Source organism: Seriola aureovittata, chromosome 20 (assembly GCF_021018895.1).
Source record: "Seriola aureovittata isolate HTS-2021-v1 ecotype China chromosome 20, ASM2101889v1, whole genome shotgun sequence".
Taxonomy (NCBI): Eukaryota; Metazoa; Chordata; class Actinopteri; order Carangiformes; family Carangidae; genus Seriola; species Seriola aureovittata.
In genome coordinates, this window is record NC_079383.1 from 12654190 (window position 1) to 12677662 (window position 23473).

Genomic DNA, 23473 nt, shown 5'->3' on the forward strand with positions numbered 1-23473 from the left:
CGGAGCTGTACACTAAATATTAAGCTACAGCAGGAGTTAAGTAGCTTAGCTTAGTTTAGGTTGTCTTAGCTTAGCTTAGTTTAGCGCAAAGGAAGAAAATGGTGAAGTAGCCAGTCAAACTTTGTCCAAAGGTAAAAGTTTGCCTACTCACACCTGCAAAGCTAACAAATATGTTACTTATAATTTGTGTATAAAAACAGAATTGTAAAAATGTCATATTATAGTTTTACAGTCATTATCTGCCAGACTATTTCCTGGCCATGTGCAGTGACTTCCTGGATGCTTGTTGTCACCGAGAGGTCACAAAGCAACAATTTGTGTTTTTACACCTTATGTTTTTCGTTACATTAACCAGATATAACGTATGAAATTGGTTAAGTGTGCTAGTAAGGGTTACAGTTAGGGTTTTGTCATCTTGGAAAAGAATCAGGCTAGCCGTCGGACCATGTTTTCAGTCTTTATGCTAACCTAAGCTAAGCTAACCAGCTGCTAACTCTAACTTCATATTTAATGTCAGATATGAGAGTGGTATCCATATTCTCTTCCAACTTTCTGTAAGAAAGCAAATAAGCGCACTCCCCACAATGGTGAACGATTCCTTTATCTCTAAAAATGCAATAAATGTGCAGAATGATAGAGAGAAAATTGTGCCTGAAGTGTTCAGATTTTTGCTAGATTACAGTAACCTGAAAGCGAAAGGGAAAAAGTGAGAGAGGTGAGAACCAAAGGGTGGCTTTACAATGCTCAGCGGGCCCCCTGGCACAATTGACTGGAGACCTGCCAACTGCTCACATTCCTCCCTTTCTTTTGGGACCCGAGGTCTGGAGTGGCCGAGAGCGGCATGGGCAAGACGGACACCAGGGTCACAGTGATTCTGCACAGAGATGGTGTAAGAAAGGAAAAGATAAACAAGAATGAGACAGGTGGGAATGAGGCAAAGAAGAAAGAGAAAGAGAACAGAAGCAGGAGGGAAAACACTCACCAAACTCACCCCAGCTTTACCCCTCCCTTGTCCTTATTGTCTCCTCCCGTGTGTGTGATCGACTGGAGGGAGGTGCTCAGCTGGGAATGGGGATAGAGAGCTCTGAGGGAGAAGGCGCACACACACAACATTAGAAACACTGGACTGTGATCAGAGCCGGAATGGGGTGTTCTGTTCTGTAGGTTGCTCTGCAGAGCTGCTTCTGGAGGGAAACAGAGGGGCTGGACACAGGAATTCCAGGTCACAAGGGCTCCTGTGCCAGAGCACAGTCTTGGCTGAGTTGGGCTGGGCTGGTATTCCAACCTCTCCCTCTCACGGTCATGAGCATGACAGGGGTAGAGTAGGACGAGAGTGGGAATAAACATATTTGGAAGGCGGGAATTGCGTTTCATCACATACTGGGGGAAACCAAGAGACTAGTGTTTTACTTCAGGGGTGGACTTCTGGCCCGACCCCCTCATGATGGGATCCTCTGTGGAGTTTGCCTGTTTGTTGCTGGTGGTTTCGACGCTGGGAAAGAACCACTTGGTGTCTGGCGGTTGTTCAGGTAAATGCTGCCAGAGCAGAGACTTGAGCTGTTTGACCACTGACTGGAGGATGGACCGTGTGTATGGGACATGCTACTGCGACAAGGGCTGCGTCAGGACCAAGGACTGCTGCTTCGACTACTTCAAAGAGTGTCCAGGTGAGGGATGAGTGGGGGGGGGGGGGGGGCTGCTCTGAGTGTGAATGAATCACAAGTGGAGGTACTGTTTACATTTTTTGCACACACCTCAACTTTATGATACTGGTGCGAGATAACCCTGTTGTATGAGATAACCTGAACTCTGGCTAAAGATAGATTAGAGATAGATAGATTTGAATCTGTTTATCAGACAGAAGATAAAGATAGTTGGAGAAGAAAGATTATTTTCAGTACCAGGCCGTTACTGGGCTGCTTATCACAAGCTGTTATCTGATGACACAGAGCTGGCTGGGTGAATACCTTCCAAAATGTTCCATACATGTGAGATTGTTTATGCATATTAATCTTCATAGTCCTGTCAAACTCTCACGTGTGGTTTGTTCTGTATTCTTTGCCTTCTAAATTATCCTAATACAATGCCTGCTTCATCACAAAAACAACCCAGGAAGCTTTGTGTCTAACCTCATTTTAGTGGACTGGCCCACATAACGGAATTAGTCCAAATATTTGAAGAATGTGATTCTGTCAATCAGCAATTACAGTTCCGGTCAAACAAGCCGAGCAGATCTAATATGTGTTAGGCCGGTAGTCACTAAATCTGCATGCTTAATACATCAAAGCTTGATCATCAAGCACAGAGTACGGGTGAAAAGAAAAATCACAGGACTTTGTGATTTAGTGGGTTGCTCTGTTGGCTCTCAACCCACTTGTAGTGGAGCAGGAAACACTAATTCTGCAAGTCACAATCAATGCTTCATTGATCTGAAGTTATTTTCTGGATACTTAGCTTAATTACACCGTTTCACAGGAAATTCATAATTGTTCAGCCTGTAAGACTTGCTGCAAGCTTCTACTGCCCACTCTGATCTGAAGGATTCAGTTAGTCTTGGGTCCAACGTCTCTGAGTTTCATGGCAGTTTGATTGTTTGCTACCAGAGGATATCCTGTAATAATCCCCCCCCCCCCCCCCCCCCCCCCCCCAACCCTCCAACATCCAGCTCAGGACTGTGCTGTGAGCGACTGGAGCTTTTGGAGCGGCTGTGCTAAGCCCTGCCAGCCTTCAATACGAGTCCGTGTCCGTCATGTAGAGCAGCAGCCCAGTAACAGCGGAGAGCCCTGTCCCAGCCTGGAGCAACGTGCCGGCTGCAGGGAGTACAGAGACCACCAGGGTAACCACTGTGGACTCAACTCTGGTACGAAAACACACACACATTCCCTGCTTTTACTTTATCTGCTGTTGCATCTCACTGTTTTTTTTTTAAAATCTCATTTTATATGCATTTTTTTTCTCCAGCTTAGCTTGATTGTAAAGTTAAGTAAATTTTCCAACCATGCACTTTAAAAAGGCTAAACTTGGACTAATTGAAACACTGAATTGGTTTCTCTTGTCAGGTCCTGCATTCATCACCAGCATGGAGTTTGGCAAAGGAAGGCCCAAGCATGACAGCTATGGAAACCCCCTGGACCCAGGGTAGGTTTCATAATCATGCTTCCATAACGCCTCCTTTAGTATTCTGAAACTGCTCATGACCACAGGTATCTTTAAATTCAAGAGTTGAAAAGTTCATGCATGCTGCCAGGGGTTAATCTCATTTTAGCGTAATGCTGTGTATCCTAAACCACTGACAAAAAAAAAAAAGAGATAACAGCCCAACTTTTCCTCCATCTGCGTCAGACACTAGTAGGTGTTTGCTCACCTGTCCTTCTGTCCACAGACCCTTAAATAAAGCAGTGCAGAGAGACTGCCCACAACCCTTTGAAATTAAATACTCAGACTTTAATGAGGACTGTCACATGAAAAGCACATGCACAAAAGGTTTGGATGACAGGTGGTGAAGCATTGTGAGCAGCTCAGAGTATCTGTTGGCTGAATTATTATTTCCATTTCATGCTACACCGAATCATGAAATTATTAGGGGTTACCGCCTCCTTTCGTATAGTGCACCAGAATAACAAATGATATCACAAGGCGGTTGATGATGTCATCCTATTGTGTGCATTGCTTTTGTCCTCCACCTTGATTCATTGGTTCAAGTACCCAAGGAATGACTGTGTGACCCTGCCCATACTACCCTCAGGTTCTGTGTGGAATTCACACTGGAATCCCGGACACCCCACTGTACTGTGCAGAACCGGCCACACACACACTGGATGCGCTACATAACAGAAGGCTTCAAAGTGTGTGTGGCATGTGAGCCTCCCGCCATGCGAAACAATAGTGGCAGCTGCCAAGGAGACGGTCAGGAATCAGACAAGTATGAAGCTATGAACCTTTACATGTGTGTTCTTTCAGCAAATGTTGTTTAAGGTTGAATATATGTAGAAAATATTTGACTCTCAACCAATTCATGAAGCAATCACCTCAACCAGGATAAATCCAAGCAGTACGAGTTCCAGCCGCCTACAGTTACACTGAATGCGCCCTTGAGAGAAGCAGTAAATCAGTGAATTAGTGTCAACATCTTGTACCGCCCAGATATGAGTGTAACAGTCTCTGAAAACCATAAACATTTGGGGTTGTGTTGCAGAGAGGCGTTGCTCCACTGGCAGGCAGTGGGGAACCCTCAGTGCCGTGGGACGTGGAAGAAGATCCAGAAAACCCAGCGGTGCAACTGTCCACCTCAGCACAGCTTCGTCTTCATCTGATCCAAACAAAGCACCACAGAACTGCGCTCTGATCTGGTGTCCACAAAAACATTTCACAGCCAAGCTCCCCCTCGCTCTGAGGAGCTGACACAGTGTGCGTTTTGGATCAGATGCTTCCAATACTAAGAAGAGACTTAACACTTGATGGCGGTGCACTGCAATTACCGGTATGCCTCTAATAAATATGCTACACCTTGATATAAAGGCATTTTCAAATCACTATGCACATTTCCATTGCCGTGTGTAATTTTGTAGTATACCGTGTAAAGACACTGTAGTCCAGTACATCACATTTACACATTAAGCACGTATCAGCTGATTTTGTACATTTTTATTATAACAAGCCACTGTTGTATTCATTTTTGTAACAAATTTCTGTCAAAGCTATTTAACTTAAAATTATAAAAAAATATATTTTACATTTGTGACTTCACTATGCATTTCTTTAAAAAAAAAAGTGGGGGGAAAAAGATACAATGAAACAATCCCCATCATAGAGAGTACATGCTCTGTGTTGAGGGTCTTCTGGTGGCATGCAGCAACAAAGCAAACAACAAATTTCAACAATCAACTGGCTGAAAACGGTTCAGTGAGTGAAATAGCTAATACCATGTTTTATTCAAAGCAAACTGCTACATTGTTTAAGTTTGAATGGCACAGTTAAATATTTGGTATATCACAAATCAAATGTATCTACTATAGAAACCAATGCAACTAGCCCAGTTCATTGTTCTGTGTTGCATGCCCTCTAGTGGTGTATCTTCTTGGTGCAAAAAGCAGCTGAAAAACATAAAAAGGCAGCAACATTTTCAGTAATTAAAATAAATGGTTGAGATAAGTCACTGATTTTATTTACAGGCGAACCACTTAATTACACAAGTCAGCCGACTTCGTGTGCCCTCATTAAGACTCTCCAGCGATCTTTGAGCATGGTTCCAGTGCGTCCTCCAAAGTCATAATCCAGTAATATCAGAGACCACTTCCCTGTGCCGTGATGTTTAACCCCGGCCTTCAGGTATTTGTCCAGCTCGGGTGTCCATTTCTTAACAAAGTAAAACATAATTATTTTTTTTAATATGCCCCAAATGAACGGTAGCATTGAGAGATGATTGCTAACTTGATTTGGGATTAATTTACTGAAAACAGTATTGAACGAGCTTTGTGATTCAACTCACCTGAGGTGGTTTTCTTTTTTTTCGGATCTCTGTAGTGCTGTTTGACTTCTCACATATTATCTGAGATATCTCTGATGATGGGAGGTTTGATATTTTGATACTCATAAACGTGTGAAATACATGCAGTATGTATTTGTACATTCTATAGAAAATGAAAGTACTTTAACATCAGATTAAAGCAAAATCCATTTTGTTCTGAACAGAACTATCAAAGGCAGAGGAAAAATAAAACTCACCACTCTTGTGGAGTCTTCTGAGAGAGACATACGCCTTCTTGCATGAATCAGGTTTCCATACATCAGTAATTTTAGTTGAGAGTAGTTTCCGTTTTGCTCTGTGGAAGTTCAATAGTGTGGAAATATTATTTGTTACCCACATAATGCCTTTAATTTAGTGTTTAGGACAGCCTGCTAAATTTCTACATTTAGCCAAACAGAGGCAGCAAAAGCCCAAATTATATTTCTTATTCAAAAGAAACATTTAAACACTTATTTCTACTGACATCAAACATACATCATTCTCCTTTTTCCTGGTAGGACATAAGTGTAAATGTATTAGGGCTGGGCAATATGACTTCAAATCAATATCACATTTATTATTAGTTAAACTTTTACCTCAATTACGGTTAATGAACAATTACTTTGGCGTTTACAGATCTCCCTTTTTTTTTTGACCCATGCACTCTTCATATTTGGCAATGTGACCATTGAATGGTAAATGCATTTATATAGGGGTTTTCAAGTCTTACTGACCACTCAAAGTGCTTACTTGCCATTCACATTCACACGCGCACTGACGGAGTGTCATACACTGAGGCAACAGATATTCGACGAAGAGGAGCCGGGGATCGAACCACCGACCTTCTAATTAGTGGACGACCCGCTCTACCTCCTGAGCCACAGCTCCCACATTGTGAACAAATTGGTGGTGTTACGTTCGGCCATTGTCCATGTTGCATTGATCACTGTCTGGTAGTCATGACTGATAAGACCCAATCAGTAGGCGAGGCAGGGGTCTGCGTCAATGTTTCCAAAAGTTTCTGTTTCTGCCCGTCCAGACTACAGCGCAACCCCGGAGTTTTCAAACTAAAATGGGTCGAGTAGCGTTTCCAAAAGTCTACGTTTTAGGGGTTCAAAAAGTCTGAAGAAACTGATTCCAGGCTAAAACTAAAACCTATTACTGGGGTTAGCATCACCACATTTTTAAGGGGACAGTTCAGGAATGCACAGATTGGGAAAAGCATTAACCAAATTAAATCTACATTTGATACTTTTTCGGATAATTGCCCAGCCCTAAGAAGTAGATGCGTAAATTTCAATGAATACAACTGGTATTAAAGGTTATTTCCTACTTTGGTTTCTTCTCTGTTGATTCGTTGGTCTTTTCTGAGAGAGCGCTCTCCTGCGTCACCGCGTCCTTCAAACCCTCAGTGGTCTGTGATGACAGGACTATCTTAGTGGCCGCCTGACAGAGGGAGAGGTAGACACGAACACACAGACAAACATTAATTATGTTTCTGAATTATATTTCTATAAATTATGTTACTTTTTCATAATTTTCAAAAACAATTAACTTTCAGGTGTGATTATTGCTCTAATATGAAAGTCAAACTAATGAGGCCTGTTTTATAATAGACTTCTAAGTTTAACCTTGGTCAACGGCCTCTATGTAAATCATTCCTAAAACTTTCATGAATAACTGGACCCTGAGGAGGGTTCTGCTGAACGTAGCAGTTTGCCCTTCCAACTAATTTCATGACAAATTGTCAATTAACTCTGACTGATAAGTTCACATACAAACCCTCAGTTTCACAGGGCGCCATAACTCAAAAGAACAAGGGCATAGCTGATCGGGTTTGAACACAAGACCAAGAAAATTTATTGGCTGTTCAGATTTATTTGTTAATCCTTGCTGTTAGCTGGAGCAAAACATTGGACACCTTATGTATTTGCCAAGTAAATCATGTGTAAAATCCCCACCTCATAAAGAGCTGAGCAGCCAAAACCTGAGAATTCTTTTCACACTTGTTCAGATGTCATACAGTCTAGATTCATTCATGATGTGTTGGTGTGAATTCTGGTCAGATGAGTTTTCAAGCATCAAATATAGCAGCACTCCACATATCACTTTCATCTGTGAATAAGGAGGGGGGGTAATCCTCTTAGTCGATATCTTGCACCAAGACAAAATAATTTCTTCGTCAATTATTTTTTCAGTCATACAAAGCTTGATCCTTAATTTTACACTGGGATTATTCCTGCAGGGCCAACTGTATAAATTGTTATTTTCCAGGTAACAGTGTAGAACTTGTGCTTTGCCCTGCAATCCAATGAACCTGAAATAAAGTTACAACAAAATGTATCTTTATAAGTACCTTTACAGTTTGTAGATATGTAAACAGGGTTTCTGCAATGTTCAACAAAGTAGAATTAAGTGTTTTAAAGACTGAGAATGCAATTCAATAACTTTTACAAAGTCATATGGGTCAGGCTAAAACATACAGGTCTGAACAGGGCCTCAGTGACTGTTACTTTGACTGTATACCTCGTTTGAAAGACACAGCGCTCATTTAAATGACTACAAAGACAGAGAAAACTATTCTAAAGAGACATAGAGATGCGAAAGACTTAAAAAGAGACTCGGACAACAACAAAGACAAAGAGAGAGAGAAACAGACACAGAATGACTACAAATGACACAACTGTGATGCGATATTGGACTTATAATTAGTGAAAAAAGAAAAAGAAAAAAAGAAAGGGGGGGGTTGTACATTAGTCAGATTCATATTCATAATGGGGAGGGGGGCACAAAAGGAGACCAGAGCTTGACAATTATAACAATATTAACAATAATAATTAACTCTCCCCTCTTACAACTGAAAGTTGTAACTGGTGTTACTGTCCATGGCAGGCAATAAAAAATATTTAAAACCTCTGCAAATGAAATAAGACTTTTTAAAACCCTTTAAGGCCTTTTTTGAGGAATCTAAATTCAGTGCACTTGAAGACTTCTCAAGACTCGCAGATACTTTGATAAAGGTATCTGTGGTGTACACAGACATCTTTAGCTCCAGAGGCCAACTGGACCCATTGTAAAGCTGGTCTATACATTTTATTTACTAGACTGAACATGGAAGGAGTGACGTTGTGTAATTTTGACACAGGCTGTGATCTACAACAAAGTGGGTCAGGTCCTTTACCTTTAGAAGGAAGTCAGAAGGATTCTTCTCCAGGTAAGCATCCAAGAACGAGTGGATTGTCTCCAGCAGGCGGCTGAAGCTGAAGCTCATGAGGAATGGGTGGTAAGTGTCCCTCTGTTTCACTATTGTTGTCAGCTTGAGTCCCACGTTCTGTTGAAAAAATGTTAATTGTTATGCACAACCTCCTTGGCCACCGAATATAGAAAAGAGACAATAGACCCACAGACCTGTGGGAGGTCATGGTTACTCTCCAACCACTTGAGGGCAGAGGAGGCAGAAGATCTTTGGCCTTTCTCCAAGCACACAGCCACAGACTAGAAACAGGGCAAATGCATTAAAAGACTTAACACTCAAAATGAGGACGGAGCATTGAACTTGAGCTTTCACAAGAATTACAGTTAAATCACTCAATAACAATTAGGACACATTAACAACCATGTCTAGATATTCTCAGATCAGATCTTGCTGGTGTTGTGTTCCAATTATCAGACTACAGTAGAAAAAACACTACAGTATAGAAGGGGTGTGTATTACCTGGACAAGCAAAAGAATCTTAATGTTTTTGAACACACTTTCATCTTCCACAGTATCTTCTAGCTGTAACCATATTTTGGCAGCAGACATCAGAGGCATCACACATTCGTCCTCCTCAAACATGATATCTGGAGGAAAGTGTTACACAGTAACATTTGAATACATTTGTATTAAAGAAGTGAAGGATATATTTTAAAACCACAATTTTTTGCCAGAAATTAATTGTCTTATATTACAGATATTATAACAAAGTAGGTCATCAGAATATTGATCTCTTCTATTTTCTATGCATTATTACATGAGCTTAAACCTCAGCTGGGATCAGTTTGAATTGTTAAAGATGCTCAGAAAGAAGCACCTTGTTGCTTTAAGCTGTGCGGTTTGAACTTCCTGTGGTGCTAACTTTCTGTCATAATCAGCAATGCCGAAACAATTTTTACATATAACGTGTAAAAGATGTTCAGAAAAAACCTGATCTGATTCAGGTTCTGACTGCAACAACTTACCCAGCTGTTTTCCATGCATGACTCTCGCGAGGAAGGCGGTTATCAGGATTTTCTCATCATAGCAGTCTCCTTTAAGAGACAGATTCTGAGACACGGCTGAAAAGAAAACATAAAAAACAAAAAAAAAGATATTCACAAAAGTGTTAGCCACTAGGACTTAGGAGACTTTACCATTAATGTTATATTTTACGACGCATGACGTCTGTTTTGTTCCTTTGTGCGCATGAATTAGTAACACTAAATAAAGGTAACTGTTTCGGCAGTTAATGTCAGATAACTAGCTAATGTTTTGTTAGCTGTAAATAACTTACCCTCGAAAACCGAAAGCGTTTCATTGAATTCATCAAACTTGTCTTCCTTGAAACGCCGACACAGACTTACAAACATGAAGTCCAGCATCCATCCTGAAGCGACAGCTGTAACATGGGGAAAACTGATACTTTGATCGATTTTATCTGCATCTATAGCAGTTTTATTGTTAACTTCGGGGTCCATGTTTGTATTTACAGTTATACTTCTTCATTTCTTCTTCTTCTTTGGAATTAGTTCGATTTCCGCGCGCTTTAGTGTTTTACGCTGGTTTGGCGTCGCATGATCAGACTACAGCGCCCTCTGGCGTTTAGGAGTATATACAAATACAAATAAAATGATATAACAGTGACCTAAATAAATAAATAAATGAAAATGAAGCCCCTATGAAGTGCAACGCAATCCAATAGAACTGGATTGTTCATAGAGTTTAGTCAGGTTTTTATATTAAATTGCATTACAGTGACGGATATGTAACTGTCTCCTAATAGTGGAGCATTAGGAGTCGTAAAGTTTTTTTTCCAGGCTACCAGTCCATAAAAACGAGATTAAGTTGTTTACCATGCAATGTTCCCAAAATGCAACACCCATTACATATTGTATGGCTTTATAGTCCCATGTGATACAGTGGACCATTACATTAGTATAATGCATTATTAACCTCTTTATTTTCTGTTAAGAGTGTATGAGTTCCTTTGGTTTCTTCATATTAAAGACAATACATGCAAGATTCTCTGGTTTTGAGGTTTGAGAGAGCTGTTTATGTTCAGTATCACTCTTTGGCGGCACTTCACAACAGAAAAGTGGAGATCCATTAATTGCATCTAATGGAATGGAATACATTTCCCTCCAGTGATAAATCATTTATCAGCCAGTCATGCCAGATTACTGGCTACTTTTAGATATAAAAAACAACTTTGCATACCTTCTTGTGGCAAACGCAATATCAGTTTTGATGAATGTTATGTAGAGATGATTCATAAACTCATGTATTTGTACCATATTATGAAATTACCCTTAATATACAGAATATTTATTTGGCCTACAAACATCTGCTTATTTGTAGAGCAGAGAACACCAGACACACACACACGCGCATGAGTTATATACACATTTATTTGTTATTCTGCATATGCTAATAGACGTAATGGGGAACAATGCTCTACAGAAATGTTGACATACATGTACCATAACAAAGTGTTCTGTGGTCACATAATTGTTTGGACTACTACATGCATACAAAGATGTTGCTTTGTACAGAAACAGTCTGTAGCTCAGAATGTGTCTAATGATAATGCTCTCCAAAGCTGAACAGAGAAAAAAAATGTAAGAGGCAGTATACACAGAGACATAAGAAGAAACAATATAGCTTTATGCATTTTAGGGAGCAAGGTTTGGTAAGCACGCATGAGTGACACGGACAATACCCATTCTCTCAGAGAAAATAAAGACACAACCTTTCCACTCTGTACAATATCACAGATGATAATGCCATTGTGAGACAGTAAGACAGAGCACGGTCCTTTTGCTGTCAGCTCACAGAATTAATTTCAGTATCCACACAAACATCATCCCAAGGGGATATAGCTGATCAATCCAAATCCCTTGTTTCTCTACCCTACCTGTCAAAATGAAGGATTACTCGAGGCTAACACGGAGACATGATTACTACAAACCATGAAAAAAAACTTTGAACATACAGGTACAGGAAAAAAAAAAAAGTATTTTAACAAGAAGGTTATCATCTAACCTTCCTTGATAAAGAAAAAAACACAAATGAAAACCCAAAACATCAACATCCACACTGACCCCACATTTTTACTTTGGAGAGTACCAAAGAATCTGAGTTTCCAATGAGGAATTGATCATTTCCACGAGCTCTCACACGAACCTCTATTTACTGAGTCATATTATGTCGATCTGGGCGTACAGTATGTACACAGACAAAAGGAAATATGGACCACAACTGATAGGATGTAACCATTTGGGAGTACTCGTTTACTTTCCTCCTCTTTACTTTCACAGCATTCCCTTATCCTAACCTTCCTTTCACCCATTGATCACTGTTCCTGAGGGCATGCCATAGGGTAAGAGCCTCTGAAGCTGTAGGGGCTGGAGCATTCAGTGGTGTCAGCATGGGAAATAATCATCGGATGGATCAGTTCAGTGACAGTAGGGATCTCTTCCTGCCTTCTCTGTTGTCAGTTAGACCCATCACGCTCCTTCTTTCTATTTCTCAGCTCTCAAAGTTGAACGGTCCAGCTTCTCGTTTGTTTGTGCTCCTTCCTGCCTCACTGAAGACTGATGGGGGTGGATACTGAATGTGGTACACAGATTACCCAGGAGGAGGGAGAAATATTGCCGCTCCTTACTCCGGGAGCCAAGACATCAATATGGATTTGACAACATCACTTTTCAAAAAGTACAGAAGTAACTAGTTGACATGAACTGTTAAAGAAAAAACAGAAAATCTATCCAATCGGAACATCAGAGAGTTATAGAAAACCTGAGAACTCAATAACATTACGTGTATCTATTACATAAAGACCTGATTTCTCCTATAAAATTAGAATTTTCTGTACAGTGCTATATGAACAAAGCAAAATGACTTGCTACCTTCTCATAAACAGCGGTGTTATGAAAAGGCACGCATCATTTCAACCACCATATGGCAGGAAATTGTGGTCGTGCTCCATTTTGGTTTTAGAAAAAATAGAATCATTCTCAACGTTAATTCACAAAAAACATAAAATCCTTTGTGTGTGGCCATTGAAATTAGATTATCTTAATATCTTCCACAGACATTTGTTAGATTTCTGTGTGAATCTAACAGCAATATAAAAGGCCCAAAGTGGTCAATTTGGATCCCTATCCCCACAGATAATCAAATATGAGGTCCATTGATCCCTGGCATTCAGCTGCTTGACAGCGTTATGCCAGCCGTATAATATGAAAAAGTAAAAGTCAAATTCTCATTTGCATTGTTTGTGAGATTCTGGTAGTTGTAATACTGTTTTGCCTCATATTAAAGATATAACATTTGAAAAATACAAGTAATTTCTGCCTGTACACTTACAAATTCCCATAGACAGAAAATAAAGTGCCACAATTCTTGGCCTGCATAGATTGCAGTATGCGGTATTGCACATTCCACACCTCTCTGTGAGAACAACGAAACATGATAATAATAATAATAATAATAATAATAATAATAATTATAAGAAAAAAGAAAGAAAACGATAAAACAAAAAACCCACATACTTTCCTGTCAGTACCATTCTGGTTTGTGTGGCTTTCGCAAACACACTACGAACACACTCAGCCAAATGTCATGCTGAAACAATAAACAAATATTCCAGCAATAAAATCGGAATCAAAGGCAACATACAACAGATATTTTCAGTCAGTGTAAAACAAAAACGAGACAGAAGATGAGAGAGAGATAGAGAGAGAGAGAGAAAAAAAAAACTCCTTTGGGTTTAAGTTTGACTGAAAATAGTTTTGTTCACAATAAAACACAATAAATTACAGTCCAAGACACTACGGATATACAAAAAAAATAAACCCAACAAAAAAACCCCAAAAAACAAAAGATGCCTTAAACTTGTCAGCAGGATCGGATAAACTTGCAGTAGTATGGAACAAGTGTCAACAACGACATCAGGGCGCTGAGGATTGGACAATGAACACAATGCAGGTAAACAAACCATAAGGAAAACAAAAAAAATACCTACTTTCATGATACATGTTATTACCATATGTGTTATTATGCAGCTGAGATAGATGAAAGCTTGTCTTGTGTGCTTGATTTGGTCCATTGATATCACAAGGAATATTGTCTTTTTTTTGTGGTAGTTTATCCCTTTTAAACTGCCAAAATAGATAATTATAGTTCAAAGCATATATGTGTATTAATGACCAGGTCTACTGTGCTGAATTCATAAATACTCTTAACTTTGTTTTATGGAATCTCATTTACCTACTGTAGAATTTTTCTACAACCAATCTAGACCTACTTATTTTATTTTATTCTTAAAACTACTTTTAGATGTATATATCTGATGTCTGAGTGAGTAAATAAGATTTATCTCTGTGATTTGGATGGAGTCAAAAGAACGAACAAGGAGTGAAACATCTTAAACCTTGTCCCAACATCTGAAACCACATGATAAATATTTTCAATAATGGTAGTATCTGATAGTTTCTGTCCTTACTGGTTACATAGATATGTATTTGGCAACTACAGGTGTATACGCTTCAGAGGAATCAGGGTGTTTTTGTCCTTCTTTGCCCACGTTCATTAATTCAAAGACTGAATATCGGATGCTCAAACTGAAAGTTCAACAGTCATTATGAAAACCAAAAGCAATAATGTCAACGTTACAGTTTCATACACCATTTTTCACACGAAAAAACATTACAGGGTCGTCATGGGAACACTTTGCATTTCCACAAAAGGTAATGATATGTTTTTTTTTTATAGGTCGCTACGATGCAACACCGGTCTGAGCTGAGGGCTCTCAATTCAACCCCTCCTCCCTTCCCTTTTCACATTACAAATATTTGTACCTTCAGTGACAGTTTTCCTTTGCCGTCCTGTGCATTGTCATTGCCTTAGATGTCCTAGTATTTACAGTGGAGCGCTTTCAGCAAACTAAGCACCGTAAAATATCTGTCTTTTTTAAATGCATGCTTTTTACAGATAAGTCCCTCTGTGCATTTCCTTCTTTTGCTAGAAAAAGGAGACTGTCATTATGTACATTGGGGGGACCAAAATGTCTACATTAGTTGATGAATTCCCTCTGTTTTTAAAGAGCCTCCTCTTTGAGCCCACTGTTAGTCCCGAAGTCATTCTTGAATCTGCACGAAATACTGCAGTTTCTTTTTCAGCAATACACAACAACACAAGTAAAAGGGACTTGTCATGCCATGCAAAAATATCTTTCACTACAACTGCACCCTTGTCCTTTCTTGCTGCTCTCCCACACACCAGGCTGAGGTTGCAGTGGGTCTATTGTCCCTAAAAGCTTCCCTTACAGTCACATGCTGGTTTCACAGGTCGGAGAAAGACTGCCATCCCCGGGTATCAGGTGGATATCAGATGTAAACATGTGGTTCTCTACTTTGTGTCCACTTTGGTTGCTGTCAGCCTTGACCTCCTCGCCTGCCCCAACCACACCTTGGGTGCAATTTTGTGCTGCTGTCTTGGGTGACAAGGGCGCAACTGCAGCACCTGCCACCTCCATCAGATGCTTCTCCTCGTGGTTCTCTGTGGATTGATCTTCATCACCGGGTGGGGTGTCTACCACCAGCCTCTCAGGGGACAAGGGGCAGGTCTCTTCCTCTGAGATTGGGAGCAGCTCATCTGAACTTCGCATGAGCGGTGACGTCTCTCCCTCCGGAGACTCGTCTTCCAGGATGCTGGAGCTGATGTCTCCAGGAGAGGTAGTGCTGGGCGGTGTTAGCGGGCCTTCAGCAGAGGTTTTGTTGAAGTTGACCTTTAACCCCTTTATTTTAAGAGGGTTATTCCCTCTTAGAGACCTCTGGATATTCTCCACAACATTGTTAAAGGTCTCCCCTTCTTCTATATGGAGCTCTGATCCGTCACCTGGGTTGACGGATTCATAGAGGCCATCTTTGAGTTTGATGCCAGGAGAGCTCTGGTCATTGCCGGCCCTCAAATGGCTAAGATCAAGAGATGGTGGTGCCTTGGGGTGTCTGATTTGACAACCAGCATTTTCCTCACCTGAGTTGGAGCCCTGTTGTCTAAGGTCAGCTGAGCAGCTGGCAAAGTTATCTGGTGAGGATGGTTGGACTTCCTTCATCTCCAGCTCCACCTCCTCTTTTAATGTGATTTCAGGGCTGTGAGATTTCTTCGGTGAGGCAGGGGTGGTCATAGTTGTGCTCAGAGTGCTCATGGAGCTTGTAGTGTTGAGGTTAGTGAAGGACTGTGACTTGGTCATCTGGTTGTACATCTCCTCCAGTTTCTGAACGTTAAGGTGCTGAGGGGTCCTGTTTGTCCGCTGTGGACTTCCAGTGGTGGTGATGGTTATACGGTGAGGGGAGCTCGGCGCCAGAGAATCTGTGTTTCTTTTATCAGGGGATCTTAGGTTGATTTCAGAGCCCCTAGCCCCACTCCAGCGGCTAGGTGACAGGTGGTTGTCAAGGGAGGTTTTGTCCTCTCCTTTCTCTACCACCACATCCACCAGTTCCATGCTGCGGGCAAAGGCATCTTTTAGGTTCATTGACACAATGCTGCCGTTCCTCTTGGCTCTCTCCAGTGCCTCCCTCCTCTTGATGGCCTTCTCCTGCCTCTTCTGCTCCTTATAGAACTCAGAGAAGTTGTTGACAATAATAGGGATGGGTAGGGCAATCACCAGCACTCCTGCAATGCAACAGAGCCCACCCACAATCTTTCCGAGCAAAGTCTGTGGGTAAATGTCACCATAGCCCACTGTGGTCATTGTAATGGTTGCCCACCAGAATGAGGCAGGGATACTAGTGAATTTGGTGGCATCTTCATCTTTCTCAGCAAAGAACACCAAGCTGGAAAATATCATGATGCCCATGGCAAGAAATAGAATAAGCAGCCCCAGCTCATTGTAGCTCCTTCTCAGAGTAAACCCTAAAGACTGGAGCCCTGTGGAGTGCCTGGCTAACTTCAGGATCCTCAATATTCTCATGATCCTGAAAATCTGCACCACTCTGCGCACATTTTGGAACTGTAGCACGCTCTTATTGGACTCTGTTAGGAAGATGGTGACATAGTAGGGCAGGATGGCCAGCAAGTCAATGACATTCAGCGGGCCTTTGAAGAACTTCCACTTATTAGGAGAGGAGAGGAAGCGAAGGAGGTACTCCATGGTGAACCAGGCGATACACACGGCCTCCACGTGGGCAAGCTGGGGGTTGTCATTGGCCTGGCCGTACTCATCTGTGACCTGGAGCTCTGGTAAGGTGTTGAGAGACAGAGCGATGGTGGAGAGGACGATGAAGAGGATTGATATGATGGCTAGCACCTGAAAAGAGAGCACAGAGAGGAATAACATTAGTAGGATACCAACAAAATGTATCCATACTCATGTAAAAAAAAAAAAACACGGAAAAAGAGGATAAATATTCAAAATTGATTTAAAAAAAAAATATATATACATAAAATATTGACTAAAGATATATAGTACATCTTACATGACAGTGAATTTATCACTTTATCTCTCTCAATCAACATATTGTGACTGTTGTTTGCAGCAGATATGAGATATAAATAACAAATATATAAAAATATAAAACAGAATTATTTACCGTATAAAGTCAAAGAAAGGAAGCATGGTAATGTAAAAGTGTTTGAAAATGAGAAATTCAAACAAGGGAAAGTAACTGGTCCAGAAATCTGTTTTGGAAACACTGTAGAAGAGTGTGTTTATGTGTGATCTCATCTACAATAGATAAAAGGTTCAAAGGATTTTGGCTCCACCTGTTGGCAACAGTTTAAAATTCCCTCTCTGTGTCTTAAAATAGAATTTATTATTTTCAGTTTACAAAGAAAAGTATCTCCACTAAAGTTTTAAAAACTATTGTTTGTTCAGTGTGAAATCTACAATGGAAATATAATGCTTTGATATGTTTTCCTGTGCCTTCTGTTCAGTAAGGGGATGGGCAGGAAGATCCTGCATAATCCTATGAGGTCAGCACAGCATGAGGCTGCGTTTCAACTGTAGCTCTTTACCTTGACCAGGATTTATTGACCTCAGTAGATTAAATCTGTCCTTAGATGTTCTGACTGAGGTTTGACATTTATAAAATGAGAGTGCGTGAGCAATATATAATGAGGGGAGGTTTGAATGTCACATCATGTTATGTGATGAATATTTGTCGCCTTGCTGCTCCAGAGTGAGAAGTATTACATGGCTCACTCATCATTTGTCCCTTTACTCCTCTTTCATAGTACCTCTCCATATTTTACTGCCTCTGCCGTGCAGCTAGAGCCACAGATATAACTTCTTACAATGCCGCTGGGATTAGTTGATGTCCTTTTTCCACAACCCAACTCAAGTGTCTCAGCCCACACAGGTGAAAAGTCCCTGTCCTACAGTCCACAGTACTGTAGCACATTCCTCAACAATCAGCTGAAATCCAGTGAAGGGAAAAATCAGCATTCTTTTGTGTGAAGTCCTCTATGACCTGAGCAATAAAAAACCTATTAAAATCTAATGAACAAAGATTGAAGAGACTCAGTCAAGATAGGCAAACAAAGCGCCCTGAATACTAATCACAAACCACATTGAGTAGCAGAACACACTGATTATCTACACTGTGCAGTCATGAGAAGCTCACTGTATCTCCTTTGTGACTTCATTAATTTAGCAAATATTATATATTAGCGGATATCATATAGGGATGGAGCTCAAGGATTTTGCAGTGCTCAGGGGTCAGCCATCACTTTGGTCTATCCATTAGCCTGTAGATAGTGCTGACACACTGGAAAAAGTGGCCTGTAGGCTGGTGACATCGCCTGAAATAGACAAAACTAAGTGTGTGTATGAAAAAATACTAAGGAAATTCGTACTATTCAGTAAGAAAGGCAGAGAAAAAAAACAAGAGACAGAGAGGGAAATAGAGACAAGGGGGTGTCACGGCTCAGCAGAGGAAGTGTTATCACTAAATGAATGCTGGTGCTGATTAGGTTAAACCTCTTAGCAGCTAAGTGAGGCAACCTGGGCAGGCCTGGCACTGAACTGAGCTGAAAGACTGCGGCGTCACAGTAAGGACGCAGATTGCTTCCATATTTGAGGCTTCCCCCCGCCAAGTTACTAGATCAGAGGAACCTTTGCTTGTGTCCCTGTTGCTGAACACCTTGGCACCCAGTCAGTTCCAGAGGTGGAAGAGTAGATTAGAGCATGAGATAATGATTTTGTTCAGTTTATAGGATTACTGGCGGTAAATTGTGTAGGTCATGCAGCTGATTTTTCAGATACACTTGAAGAATAAGAATGATATGTAGGAATACAGGCAAAAGGTAACTCATTCTTTAGAGGTCAACTATTCTTTATTTAGAATCACATTAACTGCCTCAGGGGAGACAGTTAATCTTCCACTGTTCCAGACTTTGGAGCAAGAGAGGCCTTTAAAGCTACACTATGAACAGCTGATTGAATGGATGTGTGGGCACGCATACAAACACGCTCATACACATACACACAGACAGAGAGAGAGAGAAAGTGATTAATGTTTTGACTGATCCACACCCATGCGATCTCATCGTCCTACACGCCCATGCACCCTTTGCTCATGGACACCGGCAAATGGCATTTGAGCATTAGGATGAGCAATCCTGAGGTGGCTTGCATTAACCTACTGTAATTGAGTGGGAGTAGTTAAGAAGATCAATTACTTGGACTCAGTCTTCTTTGCCCCTGATTTGCATGTGTGACGGCATTAAGTATAGCATGAAATGCCGTGAGTGGTGGATTAGAAAACGGAAACAAGTGCAGCCACGTCAGTTGACCTGGAAGTGACCCAGTGAAGGAAGGGAACAGAAACAAGATATTTCATTGAACTGTACACTAATCTGTGGAACTATTCTTTGAACAGGAGATAAAAAAGTAAGAAATATGTAATTAATTAATTTTACTAAAGAAATCAATGCAATATGCAGGCCAAGCTGCCTGCATACATACCCCTAAGCTAGAGAGCCACATTTTACTGCGATTTCTTTGGAATATGTGAAAAGGTTATATTGCTTTTGTTTTTATGAAAAAGAAATCTTGGAGAAATCTGTTCCATAAATTGCTGAATTTCAAGATAAACATCCAAATGGAAGTTGTAATAAATCAGACATGATTTGTGTTTAAAAACTGCCTCAAATAGTTGAAAGTTGTTGAAAGTAGTTGAAAATTACACAGGTGTTGCTGTATGTAAACTTTTTTTTCCCTCATCTTTCTGTATCTTTCCCTCTCCCTGTCCGTGTGAAGGTTGTGACAAAGGACAGGCCAGAGTCAGGTCAGACATGAGACCTGATTGGCTTAGACATGAGGGTAATGTCTTCAGATGATTAGGCAATGTGTGACTTGTCTTAGTTGTCCGCGGCTATTCGGACTCTTTTACTATCCATGCCCAAACTCTACCACAGAAACTATTTAGTATGACTGTGCTGGAGGCTTCTTCACTTTGAGATTAAGAATCAGATGGACGACAGATGGAAAAAGAGAGAATTATTGAATGTCACATGACTTTCTTTTTTATACATTACTCTGAGGATTTTCTTTAATACTTTGTTCTTTACTCCACCGCATGTTATAAAACACATTATGAAAAAATAAATCACTTGACAAATGTCCTCGCAAAAACAAAAACCAGCTGGCTCAATTCCTCGAGAGACAACTTAAAATATAGTGCCAGCGAAGGTTTAGGCAGCAGTTTACTGAATATCTCTTGTGTATCACAGTTTACTGAATATCTCTTGTGTATCACAGTTTACTGAATATCTCTTGTGTATCATAGGAGTGAATGTTCTTAAGACCCAAACTCCTACAACCACCCTCACAATCTCGTTCCACAGCTCTTTTAAGGGCAATATTAGATCCTCTGGGACGCCTGAGCAGGAAGTGTGAAGTTGATCCAGAGGAGAAAAGACGCAGCAGCCACTGAGTTAAGAGCTCTCTTGAGCCTCTCTTGATTTCCATCTTCATCCGCCTGTCATCTCAACCACTACATCTCGACACTGCGAGACTGGCCAATCCCCACCCTCTCCTCGCTCCCACAGGAAGCAGTCAATAGGGACACTAACTCCTCTCTAAATATCCTGTCATCAGTGACAGTGTCACGTGTTCCCGCAGTTACACCTCGCTTCCTGCATCACCTCCTCTGCCTGCATCCCCATCATTCCTTACATTTCGGGAGGAAAGATGCTGCGGGGAAGAAAAATAACCCGGCCCACACCAGTGGCCCATCTGCCAGCTTGGGGGGAAGCTATTGATTGTGTACACATCACATTATGGACACTGAGCCAGGTCGAGCGAGCCCCTATTGATCTACCAAGCTCAGAGCTCTTATGGACCATGATCCACCTCAGAGGTCCCCCCCCCCCCCAACCTCCTCCCACTAGTGTCATCAATTTGTGTGCTGGACATATTGAGCCATTCCTCAGGTATGATAATTTTTTTCTGTGGAATCAATCCAGGTGATTATGGCTATGTTAATGTAGATTGATCCGAGGACATGTGTGGTATTTCATCTTCTGGGACTGTATCTCTTCACTGTGATGACCCCATCAAAGCACACACAAGTGTTGGGTGTAACATGGTTACACAGCTTTTTGCAAGTATTAAAACAAAGTATAGTATGTTAATTTAATGAATGACTGTACGTAATGTAGTTGTATGGGAAATTGTAATTTACAGTTCAGCCCAGTGGCTCCATATGCTGGAAATAGGTTGAGAAGAACCTAAATGACAAGGTTAGAGTCCTAAATGTGCATAAATTCTTTAAGTGAGTCATTACCAGCAGTTAATGATGGCACCGAGCAAATATGGCATTATTAAAGAACCTGGCTCAGATACTTTAAGAGAGATTTATAAGGAATGGATAGTTAGGGTATGACTTGAATACATGCACCCTTAGAGAGACTCAATATTAATCAACAAAAGAGGAGAGACATCTTTCCTCCCAGTCTGTCAAGATTCTGCTGGTAGAGTGCCTTTTTTCTATGGCCAGTTTCCAAGGACTTCACGGCGAGAGGAAAGCAGAGAGGGATTGTGAGATTTGGTGGCCGTCCACTGTTTTGTCCCACAGCTCCTCCAAGGTTCAGAGAGGTTTGGAGGAATGCCACAGTCATTATGATGTGGGCCTCAATTCTAAAGCCATTAGTCTGTGGACAAGATAAATGAGCTCATAAAGCACTGGAGAAAAAAATGACAAAACTGATTCAGCTGAATTCCTTGAAACTGGTACAGTATCGCAATTCAAATATGTCCCAAATCTTTTTCTTTTTTTTTTCCCCCTACAACTTTGCAACAAAATCAGAAAATAGAAATGACTACAGTGTCCATCTGGTTAACTATTTCTGGCAACTCCAGAGGGGGTTTAGCGCATAATAATGAGGACTTATTATTTCAAGAGAAACTATTGAGCTGTTCATACACCTTTGACAGCTCCCAGTGCAGTCAATAATTGCAGTGGATATAACCCATTTGTCTTGGCATAACGCAGCATCGCCATACTGTGTCACTTACAATTTAATTTGTCATCAGTCAAAGAGACTATATAATGTGTCCCTCTGTGCTTGGCAGCCTTTGTCAGGAGTATTGGCATGATGTGATTAAAGTCACAATTTCAGGGTCAATCTTGTCGAGGTGCCTTTACAATCAGTGAGAGTAGACAAACTCTGCATATGAATTATTTTTCTTCGTGACTCCTTTTTATTTTTGCAGAACCTTCTCACTTCCTCATATTATCCTTGTTGGAGGCATGCAACAGCCGGGGTCCTGAGGGTTTCAGCCAGTGTTGTATGCTGAGGCTGTGAGGTTCCCTCAGCAGCACAAAACCTGGTTGAATGGGTTGACAGCGTCTGACAGGAAGCTTAATCAATAACCACTTCTCATCTGCTTGCAGGTCACCCGCACCTTTTTGCTTGCTGAGTGCTAGAAGTCCATTTTTAGCCACAATATTATAGGAGATGAAATTCAGGAAGAAGCAATAAATAAATAAATAAAAATGTATTATTGAGGAATATCTCACTGCACAATATTTTCTATGATCTCCACCAAACTTCATTGTGTTCCCTTTTCTTCACATTCTTGTAAACACATTGTTCATGTGTTTTTCACCCTCCCCCTCAAAGCCCTTTCACTCCTTTCCAGGCTGTATTTGTACTGGAGAGATATTTGTTTGTGTGTTTCTTTCTCCTTTTTTTTGTACAACCAGGGAGGAAAGTGGGCTAATATGAAATATTTATAGAGTGTGTTCATCTGTCGGGCCAGTAGTCACAAAAATGTGCCTGTACAGAACAGGCAACACAGCCGTGTGTGTGTGTGTGTGTGTCAGCATGAGGCACAATTCATTACAGGTCAGAAGAGTTTGGGTTGATTGACACGCCCATGATTAGCAAACTGACATCTCATACATAGAAATTAATGTATTAACTGACACATTGTACTGACATTTCTCCCTTTGTCAAAACACACATGACCCGAATCCCACACTGTTGCTAATTCGTTGTAACAATAGGGAAGGGAAATATGCAGTGAATTAATGTATGAATCCCTATTAGTCCTGAATGAATTTCTCAAACTTTTAGTAAAAGTGGAGTCACACATAAACTAAATACGAACGAGAAGTTGAAAAGTTGAGCAAAATCAATACAATGCGCTGTTTCTCCACCTTTCATAGCAATGGTTGTCAATCATTTTCTGGAGAGATAGGGAAGAAGATGGAATATAT

General features: G+C 40.8%; 3 protein-coding genes across 5 annotated transcripts in view; 1 reads left to right on the plus strand and 2 right to left on the minus strand.

The window, feature by feature from the left end:
• Positions 1-935: 935 nt before the first annotated feature.
• LOC130161252 (somatomedin-B and thrombospondin type-1 domain-containing protein) lies at positions 936-4732 on the plus strand. Its single transcript, XM_056364404.1, has 5 exons — positions 936-1667; positions 2666-2860; positions 3060-3138; positions 3746-3922; positions 4196-4732. The coding sequence occupies exons 1-5, from the start codon at positions 1442-1444 to the stop codon at positions 4311-4313; spliced, it is 795 nt and encodes a 264-aa protein (XP_056220379.1). The 5' UTR covers positions 936-1441; the 3' UTR covers positions 4314-4732.
• terf1 (telomeric repeat binding factor (NIMA-interacting) 1) lies at positions 4630-10269 on the minus strand. 2 transcript variants are annotated; one of them, XM_056364403.1, is made up of 10 exons: positions 10039-10269; positions 9728-9823; positions 9222-9349; positions 8915-9001; positions 8688-8837; positions 6840-6952; positions 5725-5822; positions 5489-5559; positions 5189-5355; positions 4630-5093 (listed from the first exon to the last, which is right to left on the minus strand). In XM_056364403.1, the coding sequence occupies exons 1-9, from the start codon at positions 10220-10222 to the stop codon at positions 5194-5196; spliced, it is 1089 nt and encodes a 362-aa protein (XP_056220378.1). In that variant the 5' UTR covers positions 10223-10269; the 3' UTR covers positions 4630-5093; positions 5189-5193. The 2 variants fall into 2 exon arrangements, with proteins under 2 accessions (XP_056220378.1, XP_056220377.1); XM_056364402.1 differs by having other exon boundaries at positions 4630-5355.
• Positions 10270-11134: 865 nt separating this feature from the next.
• kcnb2b (potassium voltage-gated channel subfamily B member 2b) overlaps positions 11135-23473 on the minus strand; it is a 78745-nt gene continuing 66406 nt past the window's right edge. For both annotated transcript variants that reach the window (XM_056364401.1, XM_056364400.1), the window contains exon 3: positions 11135-17055. In XM_056364401.1, the coding sequence (XP_056220376.1) occupies positions 15076-17055 (1980 nt within the window). In that variant the 3' untranslated portion in view covers positions 11135-15075. The remainder of the gene's footprint in view (positions 17056-23473) is intronic.